Source organism: Ornithodoros turicata, chromosome 4, assembly GCF_037126465.1.
Source record: "Ornithodoros turicata isolate Travis chromosome 4, ASM3712646v1, whole genome shotgun sequence".
Classification (NCBI taxonomy): domain Eukaryota; kingdom Metazoa; phylum Arthropoda; class Arachnida; order Ixodida; family Argasidae; genus Ornithodoros; species Ornithodoros turicata.
In genome coordinates, this window is record NC_088204.1 from 73,980,896 (window position 1) to 74,003,444 (window position 22,549).

General features: G+C 46.4%; 1 protein-coding gene across 3 annotated transcripts; it reads right to left on the minus strand.

Annotated features, from left to right (window-relative positions):
• Window positions 1–1,296: 1,296 nt before the first annotated feature.
• On the minus strand, window positions 1,297–21,806 carry LOC135391866 (uncharacterized). Of its 3 annotated transcripts, XM_064622373.1 has the most exons (9): window positions 21,731–21,806; window positions 21,444–21,638; window positions 19,111–19,131; window positions 16,903–16,974; window positions 14,949–15,218; window positions 10,388–10,527; window positions 3,553–3,723; window positions 2,794–2,906; window positions 1,297–1,455 (listed from the first exon to the last, which is right to left on the minus strand). In XM_064622373.1, the coding sequence occupies exons 2-9, from the start codon at window positions 21,493–21,495 to the stop codon at window positions 1,383–1,385; spliced, it is 912 nt and encodes a 303-aa protein (XP_064478443.1). In that variant the 5' UTR covers window positions 21,496–21,638; window positions 21,731–21,806; the 3' UTR covers window positions 1,297–1,382. The 3 variants fall into 3 exon arrangements, with proteins under 3 accessions (XP_064478443.1, XP_064478444.1, XP_064478445.1); XM_064622374.1 differs by lacking the exons at window positions 19,111–19,131; window positions 21,444–21,638; window positions 21,731–21,806 and adding an exon at window positions 15,867–16,685 and having other exon boundaries at window positions 16,903–16,975; XM_064622375.1 differs by lacking the exons at window positions 19,111–19,131; window positions 21,444–21,638; window positions 21,731–21,806 and adding an exon at window positions 15,867–15,934.
• Between the last annotated feature and the right edge of the window lie 743 nt (window positions 21,807–22,549).

The window sequence follows — 22,549 nt, forward strand, 5'->3', positions numbered from 1 at the left end:
CACGCAGTTAATTTCGGGGTGCACCAGTCGTTCTTCCCGTGATGTCTGCGGTCCCAAAAAAATCTTGGTTATGACGTTGACAGCCTTCGAATTCTCCGTATCAGACATCACGCAGCCCGAGAATGCGTCGCATCTCCGAAGCTGCAGCAGACGCTCCGGCCTGCGCGGCGTTGCTCACCTCGATCATGTGATCCCATCTCCAATGAGGAGCGTCCCTACCACTCGGGTCACATAGCGACGCACGCGACGGGGCTCATCACGTTTCCATCGTGAAGGTGAAGGAGGGCGTTTCGCGCACGGGAGGTTCAGGGGGCTATTGCAGGCGTTCCAATTTCGCTACGGTATCAGTAATTGTGGGAAACTTGTTTTCGACCACCTAACATTCCATACCGACCAAAAACAAACAAAGTTGTGCGCCTCTAGATTGCTCCTTTAAATGGACATCTCTTATGTCCCTTCTGGGGCTCCTCGGCTTTATTCCACATCTGGAGCCGAAACCCTAGATAGAGATTTTTTGAACTATGACGAGTATCATCAAAGATCTGAAGGACACTCTTAGCTACATCGCCCCACGATCCCGCTCAGCTTACTACGAAGCTGACGTTTCTCGAAACAAAAGCATCAACCTTGACTCAACATAGGATATCACACACCGGAGCAAGTAGTAGAACTAGAACAAGAAGTACAACTACATGTATCTTAGTCCTGTGGTTCATTTCTGACAAAATAACTACGCCTACACGGATCTGCGAAGCGAGATGAGCTATGCCACGATGACCCAATATTGCATACCAAGGAAACCTATAACCTTTCGGCCTATAGCCTATAAAGTAGGGTTAAATGCCTTTCTCACATTCGGGGTGTAAACATCGGGATTTTTAAATCTAATTCGGGAAGAAATCGGGCGATACATGTGCCTTCGGGTGTTATCGGGTGCTTTTTTGTTTCTTTCGTTTCGTTTCCTTTCCTAATCTTTTGCTTCTGTCTTTTTGTGGGTGACCTACCAGCACTAATCCCCGGAGGCATAGATAGTATCGACACATATGGGTGTATTGCTGGGAACGCAAGTGACCCATTCTTACATGTGTTGCACGTGGTAACATTTATTAGTCTTCAGTGAAAATTGTTCGGAGCTCAGTTCGGGGGCGGGGGGGGGGGGGGGGATAAGCGGGTCCAATCGGATTTAACCCGAAAAAGTCAGTCCCTACTTATAAGCCAGCCCTGACACCCCTGCATAGAAATGACCGTTATCACAGTGAGTACTTTCTGGAAAAGAAAGCAGACAAACCACACACAGCGAAATCAAACCGACGTATATCTTTGCAGACATCACGTGCAATCGCGTCATCGTATGCGAATAACTTCGTAAAGTTCCGTAAAGTTCAAGCATTAAAGACAGCCTCGTCGTTGCCGTTGCCGGTAAGCCTCGCCGGACTGTTGCGGTGTGGAACTGACCTAGAAAATATGGGAGAAATAGTCTTAGTATGGGAAGGGGTTTATTTTTATTTATTTATTTGAAATACTACTGGCTTCCTCCTGGAAGCCTAAGTAGGAATGGGAAAAGACAACAAAACCGAACAATGACAGAATTGTACATCTATGCCAACTGCCCTGACAGCAACGACAGAAACTCAACTACAGTCTTCGCCGTGACAACCTCCTCCGGTAGGCTATTCCATTCCTCTACCGTCCTGGGGAAAAAAGACAATTTAAACGCGTCTATTCTACATTGGTATGGCTTTAACTGCAGAGCGTGTACACTACGAATAGATCTCTTTTCCTGGAACATAATGTACTGATCCCTATTAATATTAAGCTTATTTTTGAGGATAAGAAATAAAGTCTTGAGTCTTGCAATTTTACGTCTATTTACTACAAAGCGACACCGAACTCAGTCTCTCGTATCTATTAAAAATAAAGCGAAGTGCTCTCTTTTGGACTGCTTCAATTTTAGAAATATTTTTTTACAGTTAACGGATCCCACACAACACTTGCGTATTCTAATACCGGTCTAACATAGGCTTTATATGCCGATAACTTTGTCTGCCACGTGGCATGTTGAAGATTACGTTTTAAATACCAGAGCTTAGCGGAAGCCTTCTGGACGATGCTGTCCACATGCAAATTCCATGTCAAATTATTTGAAATATTTACACCAAGATATTTAAAATTACTAACAGTGGATAACGTACATGAATTAATCTGGTAATCGAAAAATAGTACTTTTTTTTTCCTAGTCACATTCATGCACACACACTTCTTCGGGTTTAAAACCATCTGCCAAGTGTGACACCAAGTCACAACCTTCTGTAGAGACTGGACTTGATCTTCAACAGTTTTAACTTGGGAATAAATAACGCAATCATCTGCAAAAAGGCGGCAACGAACGGAAACACCCTTCATAATATCATTGATAAAAATTAAGAATAAAAAGTTTATACGGGGTTTCCCGAATAATTGAGAGCCTAAGTAAGCGTAACGTGAGCCCGCCTATATTTTTGTGACTCGGGGTAATTGGACTGTGTGCGCAGAACCTTCTCGATAGCCCCCCCCCCCCCCCCGGCGCCCTCGAGTGGTTTATGGACCTAAATTCAGGCGCCAATGGCACTGCCACTACTCACAGCCTGATATGACTCCCAGTGAAATTAATGGTTAGGCATTTGTTCACACGTAAAGCATCCCCTTAATGGCCGATAGGTCAGCTTAGAACATAACACGAGCGGAAGTTCCCGACAAATGGCAGAAAATTTCACTGGTGTCGTATCTGGCGTTTTCTTCTGAGCAATTTCTAACCTTTGCCGTCGTGCCGCCACCCTCGAATAGCCGCACTCCTCCGGTGGTTTGGCGTAGAAAACAAATTCCAGCTTGTATCCCGCTTCTTCAATTTTCTCGTTACTGTGAAATAGCTGAAATGAAACATGTGGTGCGGTTAAGTCAAACGTATTCCAGCTGTATGCTGGGCATGAGCGAAAGTAGACAGACGCCTGTAGAAGGCTAAGGGATATAGGCAAGCATACAGGAATTGCCGAGAGAGATCCCTACAGTTTCAACCAATAGACTTGAGAGCATTGGGATGAGTCCGATAAGGATCACCAATCTTGACTACTACAAAAAAACCCTCTTTGCCACATTTTTGTTTGTCCGACGAATAAGGATTACGTACCTCCTGCAAAGCTCCAGTATCAGTTGTACGAAACGCGCTGCCAGTCATGTGTTACGCGTATGCATTACATACATTAGGTTAACATTCATCAGTATTATTTGGCCTTATGGGTGAAGTTTTTTGTCCGCCGACGATGTCGTTGTCTTGTCTGTCTTCACTGCGATTGTACCCGCATTGATAAGGTACAGCAATACTGTAACGACGACGACGAGTCCGTAAGAAGGGGAGGACGATGTGGTCGACGTGGTATAGTGGCGGTGCTACAGAGACCACTGGGCCATATAGACATAAGACGGGACTTACTACGAAGGCTGAACTGACGCGGCTGCTCATAAACCTGCCCATGCTCACAGGCTGCCCCAAAGATTTGTACTACCCTTACTACTTACAGTTACTATCATACCACCCTGGCCTACGTCAGAGCTCACACCCTCGGTTCCACAGACGGGGCCGATGTGGGCACCGGATCCCGGAATTCCAATCCCAGTGTTTCGAAGCTCGAAGTAGTCTTTGCACACTCCAGTGGGGCCGCGGGGTTCCATATTGAAGGAGATCGTATTCTGCGGAAACACGGCACAAAGAATATGGATACATTCATTGTCCCCATGTCGTGTGTCACCTATAGTGCCCTCGTTTCAGCCGTAAATACTGGAGGCTTGCTCGTGCCTGTCTAAAGCTTGGATCGGAACAGCTATATATCCATATATATAGAGAGAGATACTCATGGAACGATGCGACAGCACCAGAGGACACGTGTTTCGCCGTGTTTGCGGCTCGTCAGCCCTGGGTAGCTGCGTATCGTTCGGTATTAGCAAAGCAGGGGTCACTCAGCGAGCGACCCCTGGTTTGCTATATATATATATATATATATATATAGTTGAAATAAATGGGAGACAGAAGACGAAAGTAGGGGAAGTAACAAAAAAGGGGTTTATTAAAACTTAAAAATCAAAAGTTAGGGAGCATGTCTACGTTACGGCGGATGTCTACGTTACGCCGTCATTCTCAAGCCCCTTATCAGCCTCGTGGCCACATTTAGCTCTTTTGTCCCGAAGAAGGCGGAGCTTCCGCCGTAACGTAGACATGCTCCCTAACTTTTATGATTTTTAAGTTTTAATAAACCCATTTTTTGTTACTTCCCCTACTTTCGTCTTCTGTCTCCCATTTATTTCAACTATAATTACGTAGTCGTCCGATCCAACTTTTCAAGATATATATATATATATATATCTAGGTATTCAATAAAGATCAGAAGTGGAGACTGTGCTTCTACAGGACAAGGAGTAAAAGGGGAACTTTATTAAAAACTAAGAGGGAGTTTTCGACGTTTCGACAGCAGTGCTGTCTTTAACAGGAATGGGATATTATGGTGACGCAAGACAATTGCAAAGAATGAGAGGGAAATATGTACAAGGGGAGAGGGCAGCACATGTGCTTTGTCAAACAAGGGTAAAAGGGTACAATGAATCACAGGCATTTACTCCTTGTCCTGTAGAAGCACAGTCTCCACTTCTGATCTTTATTGAATACCTTTATTTTTCGTGGTCAACCGCATTCGTTTATTTAAACTTATATATATATATAGCAAACCAGGGGTCGCTCGCTCGACTATAATGCAGCAAATATATATATATAGCAGTATACAGCAGTACCTGACATTCAACAGTTGCCATTCGCGACATACTAAGTTAGTCATCCCTTACAGTCAGGCCATACGCTACAGAAGAATCTGCTCCCGCGATGACGAATTGGATGCTAACCTTGACAGAAACTTGACAACAGTTAATTGACAATTCGCGTAAGACCTAGTGAAAAATGCACTCAGTAAAGCTCGCCATACGAACCGCACGGATCTCCTGAAAAAAATCGAAGCGACCTAAAGATGAGGGATGTGTCAGCCACACTCTAACCTTTAACGATAATATAACTGACCTAAGTATCTTACAACGGCACCAGCCCCTTCAACCTCAGTCGGAACGTCTAAAGGAAATATTCCCTACATCACCACGCATAACATACCGTCGCGCGCGGAACATTCAAGATCATTTGGTACACGCTAAGATTAACAAACTGGAACATACAGTCAAAGGCTGCCACCCTTGCATGAGACGTAGATGTCGCGTAGACGTAATTTGTAGCCTGATGCAGACCGTGGATACAGTATCCAGTACAAATTGTAATTCCCATATAAAGATCAGTGGCGATCACGACTGCAACTCCTCTAATGTCGTACATTTAATACAGTGCAATTTCTGTAATGCACAGTACATTGGCCAAACTACAACAAGTTTCAGAATTCGATTCAATAATCTTAAATCTGATGTGACAAAGAAACCAAACCTCCCGGTCTCCACCACTTTCGCGAACCCGGCCATTCCTTCAATGACAGCTATTCAGTTTACCGTCAGGTTTCGCATCCAACCGCAGCGCAAGACCCATAAATTCCAATGCACAATTAAAGAAGACCTGGGCACATTGTCCACAGTCCGCAGCCTGGGCTCATGATTAGATTTGAGCACATCGACCCACTTCCGTTCTTTCTGCCGCCTTTTCCTTTTACCTTTACAGATCCCCACCCCCAGCAACGACCAAGGACAATGCTCCTGGAAAAACCCCAAGAGCAGCACCCGTTGAACGTGACATTCCTCCTCTCCCGTAACCCTTCCCGCCCTTTTATAAGCCCACTACAATCCCCCTTAGTCCTGTTGAAGGCGACGCTGTTGCCGAAACGTCGACCCCTGTAACATGTAAATAAACCTTTGTTCTCTCCCACAACTCTGCCTCAAGGCTTCTGATCCCTTCTTTACTTTTTCTGTACTTATATATATCCTGTTGGGGTTCAGCTCTCCAACCGAGCAAAATACCGGTTCGAACCGGCTTCAACCGATCTCAACCCGTTCAAGAAAGTGAGCTTAGAGAAGATTGTCATGGAGCTCAAACATACAAATAAACGATGAAAGATGAAAGTCACTGAAAACGTTAGCCAGCTGTAGGACTCGAACCCACATCTTCTGGATTACCGGTCCAGGGCTCTACCAATTGAGCTAAGCTAACACGCCTTCTCAGCGACTTCCAAGTGTGCGTCATCAGAAGGGACAAAAAAGCCATTCTCGCTCACTGATCCTCCTTTAACTCACATTTTTGCTCACTCATACACACATTCATACGACGGGATGGACGTATGAATGTGGGTTCGAGTGGGGACGAGATGTGGGTTCGAGTCCTACAGCTGGCTAACCTTTCCAGGGACTTTCATCTTTCGTCGTTCACTTCTTAGGCAATTTGAGGCTTTGTATGTGTTTGTCCTTTCCATTTTGTTCCAGCTTCAGAACATGTTATTCTGATACAAATAAGGCTATTATAGATAAATTAGGGAAAAGCACAGGCTCAACACACACACACACACACACGCACAAATCAGTCAACCTAACCGCGACAGGTGCAGTGGCGAGGCGCACCTTAACTGTACAGAGTGGACTTAATACAGCCGCACCAAATCGATATAAAGCACTGCATTTGGTAAGTTGTAAGTTGTAAGCTTCGCAATACAGACTCAAGAAACGATATACAAAGCACCACAGTGCATCACTTGGCGTTTGGTGGGTACGACATTCTTAAATTCCTGTAGACCTCGGATACAGTGACCATGCTCTAAAGAAGCTCGTTCCAGCACTAGACATGCGGCACCATAACAAATAAATAAAGCGATCAGGGCTACTGTGCTTCACCCCGACCTTGAGAGAATGATTTAGTCTGCGAATGAATACTATGGGAGAGGAAGATCTTTCTTCGCGGAGCCAAGGTAGGAAGAGACAGCTACACTGAAAGAAATCTATTTTTTGTACAAAAGTGACAGCTCACTATGCTCTTGGCATATGTGCCGTAACCTAGTCATAGTCAAAAAAGAGAAGCACACTGCAAAGCTCCCATAAGGAATAGAGCTCTCTATTAAACGTTTAAACGTGCAAACGTTCAACAGCACGTATAAGGTTACGGGATACGTTTAAAGGTTTTCGTTTTCATAAACGTACAGCGGCACGTATACGTATATAAACGTTTTCCTAGGAAAGGTTTAATCGTCTCCTTTTACATAATTGTTTTCTTTCCTCCTCTAAACACCACAGCACACTTTCGCTGAAAGACAGTGCAGGGTATCTTTAAAGTGGCACTTTGTCCTACTCATTTGTGATCGTCTCATGTTTAATGAAGAACAGTCACAGCGCACGGCACATTTTATTCAGTCTCTTGGTGATTAATAGAGCATTGTCACGACCCCGTTCGCAGCGTACACCGAACTCCGCTCCGCGTGCACTCTTGGCATTGGGATCGCTGACACTCCAAAAACGAAGCTTTATCTCATCGACATCGCCCGGCAGAATTACAATTCCGGGTGTTATCCTTTTCTCCATCCCAATTTGTTCATAACGGGAGGTATACTGCTCCTTGTGGGAATTCGCGTCAGTGCATGATGCCACAAAAGTAGTGCTCATCCCTTTTTTCCCACTCTGGAGCAAGAATGATATCATTCGGGACAGTTCTTAACATGTAATTGACAAATTTTGTGGTTTTAGAGTGCAATAGCCGGAACCAGCAGGAAAGAGCAGGCTACATGCTTCAGGCTAAAGTAGTCGCTCAAAATCAATATTCCGCGTTCTTTTTACCAAAATACTACTCACGTAAAGATAAATACGGAATCTTTAGTATAAACTACTCAAAAAATTCAAACGTCATCACCGCCATTACGAGCTCGACATGTCTCAAACTGTAGTGAAACACGTCGGTTCATAATGAAATGTACGACGAAAATGAACACAAATAGGGTTGTTTAAAAGCCAAATATGACCTGAAGTAATAAGCTACTTATAAGACAGTGAGAAACTGGCGTAGTTGGTAATTACTGATGGGAACCATGGACGCGCCACGCATGACGGCGCCGGCTATCCGTTTCGAAAGGCGTTGCCTTTCGTATTAACAAGACGTTTAAACGCTTCATCTCGACATAACGGTCAACAGCTTCATTTTAACAACATTAACGCATTAACGGCACGGTTAAAAGTTTCGCATTAACTAAACGTTTAAATTTTCGCATTATACAAAACGTTTAAACGTTTCATAAGGAAAGGTTTGCCAGACTATACGTTAATGTAAACGACGTATAAAACGTTTAAACGGAAACGTTTTAAACGAAAATCGGAAAAACGTGGGAGATCCCGAGCCCTAATAAGGAACCGTTCTGTGTGCACCCCAAATACGAATTTTGTGCACCATGTAGGTTACGGTACCATATGCCAGTAACAGAGTAACAGAGTTAGCACCACTTGCGAAGTAAATTTACTGACATTTTACAGTGTAGATTTTTAAAGAGTTACCAGTACTCTTAACGTTGGATCTCTGCAAGTGCTCAAACATCGGCATGCCAGTACTGGACGGCTGTTGCCACACACGTTGCCTGCGCGTGCATTGCTGACGATGGTCCAATAAGGAAGCTGTCCACTCTACTGGGATGGCAACTTTTTGAGCAATTACAAACGTGCTCTATACGCGAAGCCCAAGAGCTAGGGCTTGTTTGTTGCCTCTCATGGTTGTAGTCATTTAAGAAAGCTCTTTTTCTGGACACCATCAGACTTGGATCGTTATTGTGAAGGGGCTCGTTATTTTATTCCCCACTTTCCCACCAGCAATGTGGTAGAGTATCGCCTGTGGCGATGAACCTCCCCACTCTCCAAAGCCAAAATAAACTTGTTGTTGTTATCGGCTCTGTTGTCTGTTCTATGGACCGTTCATAAGCAACCTGCCGCTATATTGCGCAAGCGTGAGCTCGTACACAATCTCTCCAATGGCAGACCTTGAGCAGTTGAGAGTGCCGCCGATGCCCCAGAGTATTCCCTTTGGGCTGCCCATAATATAGCGAGGGTGGTCAGTCCAGGAGAGTCTGACTCTTCCTATATTGCGCGATTCTAGACACAATCGTCGACAGACAGGACGTGTGCGGCAAAGGCTGATAGTAGGGCCATCCATGGAAAAGAGAGGCCGTACAACTTGTCCCTGGGGAATACCGGATGACACAGGGGCAAACGACAATATGGACACTGTGACATACTGGCTCCGATTGGCGAAGAAATGTCAAATTGAGATAAGGACTAGCGGATGGATATTGAGGTTAGTTTTGGTAAGAGACGAGTGTGCGGCGCGACATGAGCGCCCTTAGCAAAGTGGAGGAGGGTAGCGTCCACTTGGCGACCAGCGTCGAGGCTGACAAGTTGAGTCTTGCGGGTCATCTTGAGTATTCTAAAATCGTGTAGATAAGAAAGTAATCGCATTTTTTAAAAGAATGCTCCCTCCAGAGACTCGCAAGGCAGGCTTGTAATTCAAGATTCTCTGTAGCTAGACGGAGACTGAGGATCCTGGTTACCTGGTACCTAGGGTACCTGGTTTGCGTACTGAGACGATCCTATACCGCCAAGTCAGTGGACAGAGTTTGGCGTAATTTGCATTACAGAGGAATTGCATTTAAAATTTACTCAATCAGCGCCACACGAGGAACAAAGTTGCAGTCATCGAAGAGTTTGAGGGCGCTTGGTACGTACAACAGGGCACATGATGGACAGGTCTTCCGTTGTAAATACTGAGATAAAATACTGGTTCACACTTTAGTATAGTCGTCAATGTTATTAGCTGAACCCTCCAAACACTGGAAACACTGGTTTTAGTAGGGGACATCGTACTCCAGAACCTCCTGGAGTCACATTAACACTGGAGGTAAGGTATGTCGGTGAGACGCAGTCGTATAGCAGCTTGGCGCTCTCATACTATATCTGAGGTCATTCCAGGAATTACGATGCGCAGCGTCAGATTTTACGTATTGCAGTCGTAACCACCTCAACCGACACTGCCATAGAATACAACGAATACAATCTCGAACTCCCTCAGCGCAGGGACGCCCTCCTAAACAATGATATCTCGTGAAACATATTCCGAAAACTTTACTGTACATCCGGTTACAGCCCAGGCTTTCCGGTAGAACAGTCAGGCTTAGTAAGCTACCAGCATGTTTACAGAACTTGGCAAAAAGTTGATAAGTTCGTAGATATCGAAGGGAATGTGCAGCTGGGACGCTCCATAGGTGCCACCGATTTACATAGCGGCTACGCTGTTGTAATGACGGGTTGGAATTTGTGCGTCTCCGTCAGAGTGTCGGTTAACTGCGCTGTTACACAAACTTACAATTCTCAGAAAGCACCCGTATGCGTGGAAGCATTCTCGGTAGCAGAGGTTGCTGTTGTAATGACCCGCTCCATATCCTGGTGAAGTTATTGTGTACGTCGTAGGTTTGAGGAGGGTGGTCTCGTTGCATAGTGCTGTTGCTGCATGGAAGCATGGAAGGCAAGACAGCTGGGTGAACGATGATTCATACACAGTTGTCGCATTGGTAGTCGACTAAGCTGATCTCGCAAATCACAACGTTGGGCCGCGCAACCGCACTGGATGAAAGTTTCCTCACGCAGAGAGAGAAGGCCCTGCGGAGGCAATTTAGGCACCAACGCCGGTCCACTTTAAAAAAGATCCAGGGTTGCTAAGACTACTCAATTTTTTAAAAACTACTTGGTGACGTTGTGAATGTTTCAGCGACAATAACTCCATTTAGTGAAGCAGAGTTAAGGGACCGTTGATCTCGGTTTCAATGTTAATCGGCGTTGGTGAAGCCGGGCCTCATGGCACTAAGACGTTTGAATGTTTTAGTAGAACTACGAAGGCCCCAGGTGTGTCGGAATGTGTGTGTGTGTGGGGGGGGGGGGTACCATCCTCTGTGCTCGGACTTCCCCATTCACGCATATAGACACCGGTTGGGGTTCCTGATATTCTCTGATACGAGACTAAGCATGTTCACGAACGTGAATTTAATCACTCCACGTAACGTCTTTAAAGGAGCGCGAAAATGCAAAAAAAAAAAATGAAATTCTCTCAACTGAAATTCTGCGTTTCAATTAGTATAACAGAGGCAAAATTAGTTCACACAGCGCTACCGCTTAGAAAAAAAACGCAAGGAAAACAGCCGTCTTTTGCGGCAGCGAATGGAATCCACTGGAAGCCACGATTGGCGGCATGCAATGAAACAGCAGGACAAGCACGCGCTTACCTATCGTGGCTGTATGGTTTTGGAACACGCCCGATCGTAGTGTTCCTTATATATGCGCGACATGATGCGCACTGCTCCATTTTTCAATACCGACTTACTGAATTGTAGCCTACAACAGTTCTCACAAATGTTCCCCTGACAACATTTATTTGCACGTCCTTCGGACAGCGACGCCAGTTTCGCGCCGGAACTGCGACATGACCTAAAAGCACCGGTGCAGGACCTCAAACGACGTTCACTGCTTAGCGCGGAAGCAAGAGAGAGTCCCGTATCTTTTTGATTACACCTTCGCAACGGAATCGAAGTTCTGAATTATGATAGCAAGTACGAAATTAAGATGACGTGGAACGTGATTTGCAGTGAACTTGTTTTTGCATTTTAGCGCCCCTTTAAGCGAGATTACTTGTTACTATGAATGCAAAGGGTGTCTGACTGAAAATTTGCCAGGAGCTAAAGAAAAATGAAGCGCTCTTCACAAATGAAACCAATTGTACATGCTTGACAGTTCTGTGTTATTTTTTCATCGCCCCTTGTCAATTAACTATCGGAGGAAGTGGTTCGAGGTTGCTATGGTGTGCGGATTCGTTTTTTCCCGGGTTAAAAGTCTATTTCAGATGCCGGCCGCACTGCAGATCGCTGCCCACAATCTGGCACCTATGCGCGAGGTTCCAGCGCACTCCGGAGTTATCCAAGGTTAACCCAGGTTGTGTACACGAATTGTTCATGAAACATGTAACATAAGTGCGGTTTCACTTGTTTTGTTCAAAAGAAAGAAACGGTGGGAGGCCTGTGCTGCTCGCCGGGAAGTGTGCCGGGATCTGTACTCTAGCTTCCGTACCAAGTGAGCCTCTGACTTCTCCATCCTCCCTACATATTTATATTCTTGACGTTGGTTCAACTTCCAACGGGTATCACCCTTGGTGTCGACCTAAGGATGGCCTTTACCAACGAGAAAGCGGCGCATATGATCCTACCCTTGGGCGCGGCAACAGGAGAAAAGCTGTCAAAATGTATCGAAAATAGCATCCCGGGAAGAAGCTGTCTCCACGTGCAACAATAAGACTGGACAAACAAGAGGAAGCGGCGCTCCACCACGTTTCCAGCGAAATTCCTGAGTTCATGATGCGACAGCAAACATCGTGAAAAGTCATCAGTATTGCATCGCTGCGGCGGGTGACTTGTCCGAGCACACCTCGTAGTCCTGGGAACAGAAAGAAAAGAAAACAAGGTCTTCGACGAGCTGTCGTACAGCCCGAGAGTTTGTCTGTTTGGGAAACTTGGCACAAGGCAGTTTTTCGGTCGCAACGTCTTTAATATTTGCCTCTTTTTTTGGGTGGGGTGGGGTGGGGGAGGATCTCAGTTGTCTCGCGACGTGAACCCCCAATTATTAATATTTTTTCTTGGTTCCAAAGACAGCGTTTCTTTCTACAAAAATAATCACATTTTCATGTGTCTGCTTCCGTTCGCAACTTATCGCGATCAGATGGGGCTCACCTTGCTTCCATGACCCGTCACGGAACAAGCGCTTATCTCAAACGAACGTTTACATTGACCTTGAGATTAGCGCTTGGAGACGATCCTTCAGCCACGTCATGCACGAGGAAGATATTTCATCTGTTTCACAACACACCTATCAGAGCGCACTGCAGTCGTCGCGCGCGGGCGCCGAATTACGTGGAGCGCTCTGTGGTGTGCGCGGCTTCTGAAACATATTTTTAAACCCGAGAAAAAACGAAACCACAGGGAATATATATATTATATATATATATATATATATATACATATGTTATATACTTATGTACTACACAACTGCCAAGCACGTACAGTTGGTTCCATTTGTGTAGAGCACTCAGTTTTTTCTTTAGCCCCTGGCCCGGGACACCATGTGTTTACTATAGGAACTCCACAGTGCCGCGTGAAAAACCACATCCGCGGCATGATAATCTACCGCTCGCAGGCTTGAGCGATAAGTGACACGTGACGGAGAGCTCCTGTTGAATCTGCTTATTTTGGCAGAGAAGCCTGGGTTGTCCCTAAGAGCGACCTAGAGATAGGAGGCGGTCGCCTGCGGCGCGCCTTCCTTGCACATGTGGCGGAGGCGGTGACCAGGGTCACATGGCGTGGCGCTGCGATGCACGAGATATACGCCATATACAGCTTCGTATCCCATTCGGGAAGCATCCAGATGAGCCGAATGCATCGCATCACTCCCCTCCCTCCTTTACCCTCCTCTCCCTTGGTCTTTACACCTCCGAACGTCATGAGACGGCACGTGCGTACAGTTTCAGTACCTTGACATGGAAACGAAACTTACTGGTCATCGCGCGTTAGCTCGTAACAAATGAAGTGCGGACGTGCATTTATCGCGCGCTACGGCATGACGAAAAGTGAGCATGGAGCCCCTTGCCGCTAGCTCACATCACCTTACCACCTTTGCCACGACCTACAACAATATCGCGAAGCAGTCTGGAGACTCTGGAGTCTGGAGGATTCTGGAGACTCCTTCGCTGGCGCCAGACAAGGTACACGCCTCAAGCTTTACACTGAACTGGGTCACGTGGGTGACATCGAATGTATTGCTCCGTAGACGATATAGCGTGCTCTGCGTGCCGTTCTCGTTTCTGCACAACGTTTTGGATCCCTTCCGATCACAGTAATTATTTTTATCCGACAATCTCGCAGTAAAACGCGCAGTTTTCACATAAGGCCTCGTCCTGTTGGCGACTTCCACATGTGCGATGAAGACCGCGGGTTAAGACTCAGTGAGCCGATGCAATGTACTTAAAGAAGAAATGGTGTTGCATGTTGCAAAAGGAGAACCGCATAGTTTACGCTGGCAAAATACGCCCATCTCTTGGCGTTATGACGACGGAAATATATCGGTAAATGGCGAAAACAAGGTCAAAGTGACGTCTTCTATAACGTGCGACCAGGACAAGATGGCAGCTTTGCCAAAAGCACCCGCTTGAAGGGAGTTACAATAATGGCGGGTTTGTGTCACCCCTGTGGTCACACAGCTTTTCGTAGAGGAAAATTCATCACTGAAATTAAGGCATTTCACGAAGATTTGAAACCTATGTGTCCCCATGTAAAGCCGCCGGGTTGCAGTGCCAACTGGCGGCGCGTAGCTCTAGAGCGACCTAGGCTTGAATGCCGCTAGAAAGCTCCCATCGGAAGACACCTCTCTCAATCTGCCAATAGAGCAGACTAAGCTAAGGGCAATCGTGCCCTGTGCGTTCAAATGGGCCAGTTTTGCCTGCGTTGGAAACACGGACGAGAACGGTGTTCCTGCGAGACAGGCCTGAGGGGAATTTTGGGAGGAATATATTTTCTCGCACGAAGCGGATTAAGCAATGCGTTCATTCCTTGGAATTACCTTCCATAAGGAATGGTAATTTCTGCAGCATTTTCAGCATGTCAACAAGCTTCATCGTTAATGCGCTAGTTGGATTAGCTGCATTTACATGCACGGTTCAACGCCACGCAGGTCGCAGCTGCAATCGCCTCTAGCCGGGCGGGGTTCACGTAAACACCGTCGAATGAACTCAGCTTGATATCCAACTCGACCCGCTATGCCGAGCTCATGTAAACGCGACTTTCGTCTCGTCCTCGTCGTTTTAGCGCTCTTAGTTGCAACCCGGTACTTACGTCGTACATCAAATATGTCACAATCTGGTGTTGTTGTTATGATCGTCGTCGTTTCGGCGGTTGTCGTCATCATGGTGGTTTCCGTGGTGGCCGTCGTCATTGTCGTAGGAGTGGTTGATGGAGCTCGTGTAGTAGCTGGTGGTAACGCCCTTGTTGTGCCTGCCGTGCTCGCAGCTGAAACGCTTGACGTGAGGTTTACAAGCGGAAAAAGATACGGTTCGGTTTCGGTAGCAGCGTCGATCGTTTCCGTTTTCCTCCAAAACACCATCACTGTAAGGAATACAGAATTCGCAAATGTAGAGGTTGGGAAAAGGGTATTTTAGTTGACGTGTACACTCAGATCTTCACCTGATGAAGTGCAGGTTCTGCACGAAAGCATGTGTATACTAGAAGTTTTATTTCAAAGAGTGCTTCATTCCCTGGATTTATTGGTGTGCACACAGACAAGTGCACATTGTTCAGGCTGCAGGAGCACCGTGAGGTACAGTTCTGACCAAAACTTCCCCAAGCAATTCCTGATGTCTTCGAGCGATCTCCAGCGCGAGATGCGTTTACGGTTATGCTCGCGGGTACTGTAGCTAGGAATATCTGTTACTGTACTTTTTTTTTTGTGACTCACCAAACCGGCAAGTGGTCATTGCTTTTCTGGATTCGCGGCTCCGTGCTGTTTTGCACACTTTCCATCATTTCGACAGTACCTCGTTCCACATTTCGAAGGAAACATTGAGCGTTCACGCTCTAACGAAAATAGTCGAATCACGGTAGCGGAGTCTTCAAACGCGGCGCCTCGATCGGGGGCAGCCAGTGTTGCCGCTTCAGACAGCTTCACAGTGCGCTATTTTCGCGTCATATTGGCCTACAACTCAGTGAGCATTGATCATACGGTTCATGCTCAGTCTGTTCGCACGCCACACTCACCCGCCAGGACAATGAGGAAGATGACGGCGATTATGCAGCACAACAGTATGGCGGCTACGAGCTTGTCCCTAGAATAAGTACACACATCTACACGTACTCCTTGTGCACACGGTTGTCTCAAGTCTCCAGCATGGGACGCAGCGATCCCCTATTGGCGGCGTCGCCACAGGGAGGAGCTATACCAATACAGTGTCCTAGGGGGGACCGCCATCTCTCGCGGTCGCAGACGACGTCTGTGTATAGGGCGATTATCTCTTCCAGCAGGTGGCGGGCGAGCACCGCAGCTCCTCGTAGCCAGTCTTCATGTCATCCCTTCACGCGCGAGACCGCAGGTATAGGGGACAACTGTGCCACAGGCTAGAGATTTCAAACGCCGTGTCGCGCGACCAGTACGCTAGGGCACAGAGCAGAGCAAGCGGCGTCATACAATTCAATCTGAACGTAACGTACTTCTATTGAGACGTGAACTGCAGAGGTGGGGGCACATCCGGAGTACACCAGTGACTTGCTGGCGAGGTACAAATTGCTTGAACACTTCTTGCGCGATGATAGAGTGAACACGGTGTGCAGTGGCGTCGCTCATCCATCATGTTGTACGATGTAAATACGTGTTTTTGGGATAACCCACAGGACAGCCTCCAGCAGAGCACAAGCTCAGCAGTCTGCACCGAATAAACGCGCCTGCCCATACGAATGGATCATATATCGCAGCCTCTCGGGATGCCCATTGGCTCTGCAGTTCAGCTCATTTTCACTCTCATATTCAAGTCCAAAATATGGCATGTCGCTCCACATGCATAGTCTTAACTTACGATTCATCTGCGAATAAAAGAACCACAAATAAACCACATTTTCCAACGAGGGAAATTCCGAACATGAACTGCGAAAACTGCACGATGGTGCCGACACGAAGACACTGTGAAGGAGATGGAAGGATGTTTGACTGGCGCTACGGTCTTGCGTGCCACAACCCTCCAGTGCTTGTAGGAAGTTTAGCACCGCTCTACTTTCTTTACTGGCAAATCCTTGCACCTACCTTCACTTTCCTCGGCTGCTTGCAAGCCAGATTGGGAGCCAGATTGGGAGCCACGTTCCCGCCCTGCCATTACTGCATGTGAAAGGAATCGCAAGTCACGACCAGCGCCTACAGTGCAGTGGGACGTTTTGCTTGAGGGGGTTGCGACAGTTTCATCGACGTGGTTCATGACATCTCCAACGCTCTGTACTGCACTCCACAACACCAAGGGGAAATGAATTATTCTGCTGTCTGTCGTACTTAGCTGCATAAAAAAACCTTCGTACGCAGTTTCGAGCAAAGCGTAGACGTCAGAGAGCTCAGAGCTGCGTCCATTCCCATTGGCAGTCGTAGGAACGTGACTTCTCCCGCGCTGCCTCACTGGCGCTGTCGAGAGCTGTGACGTCACAGACTCACGCGTTTCGGTATTCGCGGTGTCCATTTTCTCCGCTTCTATTACCCTTCTCGCTGTGAAGCTTTCAGTGGAGGTTCACATCGTGCGAAGAACAGTCCTTTTAACTTAATCTGGGAAAATGTGGGATGACCCGTCGCAGCCCCTTTAAGTTATCCAGATCAGCACAAGGCTTCAGAAACACCAACCAACAGACAATTTTAATATGGAGAGTGCGCAAACTGTCTGATGCATTATTATAGGAAGGTGCGAGAACCGAGAGACACTGAAAAAATAGACACAAAACAAGTTCTCAACTTGTTTCACTGTCTATTTTTTGTGTCTCTCACATTCGAAACGGACATCTGTCACCTCTGTGCGCCAGAGAGATAAGGACTGAACCCACAGGCAAGCAGCCTCGATAGCCAAGTGTTCTCGAGGAACCACAACGCATATCATCGGAGGAGAACTGCGCATGCGCAATATTGAGACCAGTGCTTAGGTATGTTTTCAAGTGTTAAGAGAAATGTAATCATCATCGAAGGACATAGGCGAAAATGTTTCCAAGTTTTGCACAGCGAGACGAGCGCGATAAAGAGTGACTGCCATGACCAATGCTTAACATGTTAACACCATAAACATCATGTAAACAACATCATGCAACCATAATTACCTCTACGTGTGATTCTTTCTTACTACTAACTACCTACGTACAACAGGTACTAGCTCTTGAACGTGCCCTCAAGCCACAACTTTCCCGGCTTTCTCCACGAACGCGTGCCTTCAGCGCGCTATATCTTGTGAGTACCATAACAACCTACGCGTCTCATACCCCTGCCGCACGAACACGAAAAATGGTCTTAATTAAAATGCTTAATTGACAATGTGCTTAGTGCATACGGAGAGACCATGCCGACATGAAGATATGCCGATTTCGGAGCGATACTCGCGCTGTGTGTTCCTTACCAAACATTGAATATGTGTGCGAAATATCTTGGTCCCACTGTTCGTAGTTTTTATAATTTTTTTTTTTTTAGTTTCCCCACCCGCCTTGAGACCGTCGGCCAACAATGCGTACGGGCGCACCGACGTCACTGCTATAGGTTTACCTGTCCTTGGCTTGGCTTGGCCGCTTGGCTTCTTTGGTCTCGTTCTCTGTGCGCCGTACATTGGCAAACGGCTGTTATGTTATTGCTTTGCCGGAAACAAGGCTTGTGAACATTTCTGTGGCCCAACGTTATTTGGAAAGCGCACTTTCTTGTGCTGACCTTGCCTTTCATGAGCTGAAGCGATGTGGTACGTGATATGCCGCGGCGAAGTTGCCGTGCAGCACAAGAGAAATTTAGTAGTCTGTTACACAAGTGCTACACAAGTTACACAAGTGTTCCTCTACGGGCATACTGACTACAGGAACGATATGCAACAGATGCCACATTGCTTTTGAATTGGGTCAGTACGGTATGTTACAGGCTGTAACATACAGCTTATCCGCGTAACGTTTCTCTTGTTAAGTTTCCGACTGTTACACGCGCGACCCGTTGAATAACGCTTTACCAAAGTTTTTAACCGCATATAGACTGTAGACTAGTGAGCGCACGGCATCGATAACACTGTCATAAGAAACTGACCTGCACCACATCCTTTGTGGATAATGCGGTTTGGAACCTGAATGGCGCAACTTAATGATCACTTGTACTGCCTGTGTGGCATAGATATTACATAATGGACGTAATTGCGTGTAGACGTCCTCTGTCGCGTTCTAGTCTCGAGTCAAGTCTTGTTGGGGTGAGTCAGTCGTGGAATAGAGAACAATGGCTAGAAGACAAGCCTATACTTACCGTACATGTCATCCTGGCTCTCTGAAAACAGATAGAAGGGACAACTTACAACAATGCTTCGCACCTATACATCTACATATCCCAAGGCGTCATGCAAGGCGGTCGCAAGTTAGTCGCAGTTTTCGAGTCTGCTGACATAGAGCTAAGACGAAGCGAATTTTGAATATTGCCTCGTTCCCAGCACCAGCGCACTGTATACCAGACACGTTTCCATTAAATCGTGAGAACAGGAAAGCACAACACTTTGCTCCGTCGGGTCTACGACGCCTTAAGGACTCGAGCAAACTTCATTAAAAATTTAAAGACTAACTTAGCACTAGAACATTAAACGTTAAAATTGGCACTAAAACTACCCTGCTACAGTTTTGATGTTAGCGCTCGCCAGAACAGAGAGAGAGAGGTCGCATGAGCATTATGCCACTTCGGCAGTATTCGTGCAGCCGAATTCTTTTGCCGAGGAACAAGATGGACTTTATTGTATTCTAGGGTGGAATTGCCGAAGAAAGCAAAGGTACGTAATCATATGGCGATCTCTCACGGAAGGCATCAAAAAAGATATCGGCGTTCCCGCCGCAAAAATGGCCATTTATGGGTGGTCTGACAAATATTTTTTGTGGCTGACAGTATCACTTCAGCGTATGTTGATATATAGGAATACGTAGCCAGATGAATGCCCTATGAAACGATGTGAGTTTCAGAAACAAAGCTACCCATGCATTTCCGAAACGAAATTTGGAACACAAAAAAATCGGTGGAAACATGGGAAAACTCCTGAAGATACGCCTGTAGCTTGAACAAAAATATCAATATACGAGTTGCGAAATATACAAAATGTGGCAAATTGGGTCAGAAATAACATTTCATGTGTTGTGGAAAATAACGTCAACACCGATGTTGTTCATGTAACTGAGAGGCAGAGTTCATTGAATGAGTAAAACAGAAATCGGCATAATTTCTCCAGGAAACATTAGTTTCATGCTAAACTTTCTTGTTCTTGTACAGCTTCCGTTAACCTTAATAATAACAGCGGAAAAAATTGGGTCTCATTTCCCAACGCGATGACAGCCACCCTAAGACACTGTGTGGATGTTAAGTGAAGAAAATTCTTGCGCTAAACTAACTAAATACTTTTGTCCAATTAACATTCCCTCATGACCCCAACGGTTGCTGTAGTCGAGATTGGTAAGGAGACCACATTTTTTCCAGTGTTATGGCGGTTGACCGCGGCTGTACCACAATTTGCTGTTTCACCGGTGTTTTTTTTTTCTTTTCTTTTTTTATTCCTTCCGGATAGTTGTCAGACCGGAAGGACAGTGCAAGTTATACATATCCACGCATTCAGGACAAAAATGTGATTATCTAACGCCTTATGAGTTATGTGCATTCTATAATCGAACACAAATCAGATGTGAATAGTATTGAGCATTTGCGAAAGAGGTCCGCCGCGCGAACGCGACTCCGAGACGAAGATAAGATCTCCACACCGCCTCCTAATAGACCATTTTAGAAAAGCAAGCGCCACCTGTGGTACGCAAGGGCTCATGGGAACTTAGAGCGCCTTCAAGCATTGCGATACGGCCAGAGGTGGAGGTAGAAGCAGAACAACAACATTCCCGGTGTGCGCAGCATCAGCGTCAGACGATATAAACCATATCCGAAGCAGACGACGGAGCAGTGTCCCTCAAAGTTCCCATGCTGCCTTGCGCCACGCGCTTGATGGCGCGCGCATCTTTTTAAAATCGTCTATTGGCGCAGTGCCAGCTCACCACCACGAGGAAAGGCTAAAAGTGAAAATGAACACATGCTGTAGCGTTTATACCATTTACCAAATGTCACCTGTCGCCGTATCTGCTTTGGAGGACGAGTAGCACGGCTCGGAAGCCGTCGATCACCGGTGGTCGACGCTCTATGGACGCGGTAAGGAAAGTGGTAATCTGGAAGATTCAGTAGTTTGTATCTCTACTGTTACACTGCCACCTCTCCTGTAACATCCTTTTTCAACCGACATTCCTTGCTGGTGGTAACGGCAAGATAATCAGGGATGTAGCCCACGCTGCACAACTATTCCACGGAGGAGGCAAGGGCCTGCAGACACTCATACATGGCGCGTATGCAGACACCGCATAAAAGCTGCGGACACGTCGTACATTCCGTGTTACGCATCACGCCCAATATAATAGCTCAGAATTACGGAGTTGCCACTGTGGTATAACTGACACATTTGAATTCATATCGCATTGGTCAGAAATCGAAAGTTCACATCAGCTGTTGTGTATTGCGCGGCAGCCATGACTACTCCGAAACGTGAAAGCGTTGAAAAAAATCAATCTCACCCCTATCTCGTTCTAACAAAAACTCCGGTGAAGCTTCTCCGGAGGGATCCATGGGTTCTTGGTGTCGCCAGTGGAAAGCTCGTAGGGTTTGCTTCGTTCCGATGGTTCCGATGCGTGGCCGATGGTTCTCGAACTGTACACACGAGCTGTATTTCTGGAGCGTGACTTCTTCGTCTCCTTCTTCTTCTTCTTCTTCTACCAATGAGATAATGGCCGTGAGCCACTAAGGGAGATTGGCCAGGACAAAAGTATCCTTCTAAAAGTGTCGCATGCACTGAGATGCCCACCGACTATACTCTTCTTCCTCTACGTCTTCTCAAATATGGCGCAGAATTCATTGGTAGATGTAACCAGGTAAACATATATATCTGGAACGAAACGTCAATTAAATCGTTGCTCTGAGTCGGTGTGTGTGTTTTTGTTTATATATATCTGGGTATCTACCATGGCTTTTTCCCAGACGCTATAAGACAAATGTCGGCACGGTTCGCTGCGAAGTCGGCCCAGGACGCACTGTCCAGCTACGTTAGTCGTGACGTTTCCCGCCGAAGTGTGGCTGACTACAAGGTGTAACTGCTGCACCTGCTTTTCTAAGAGTGTACGTCACAAGAGTCGCGATAGGGAGTCACGACAACAAGAGTTGAGAACCGCTGCCCTATAGAGTACCCGTCTAAGAATTGGTTGTAATCAACAAATTAGTAAACTGCAGTAAGTATTTTTCTAGACGGTTTTGTTCTTTGCTTTCATGTTGTGCACGCTGGTCCTATTACACCACTTCCTTAGAGCGCGGGAGGACAGCAAAAGCGAGAAAACAATTTCCCGACGGTGCCGCCATCCCTCGCCGGAAGCGAACGTAACTAGGTCGCATGAGTCCGCCGTAATGTCTAATTTCTGTAGAATAATTTCCAAATTATCTGCGGAGACGGATAAAATGATCTGAAACTGGGGATCGGAAGTTGGGATAGCCTCTCCGATGTACTGAATGTCACATTTATCGCACATTATCCAGTGACAAAGGTCCCAAGGATAACAATAAAGTGCGTACATGTTCACCTATGTACAGGGTGCACTGCTCTTAAAGGTCAGTCATATTTGAGCACGTAGGT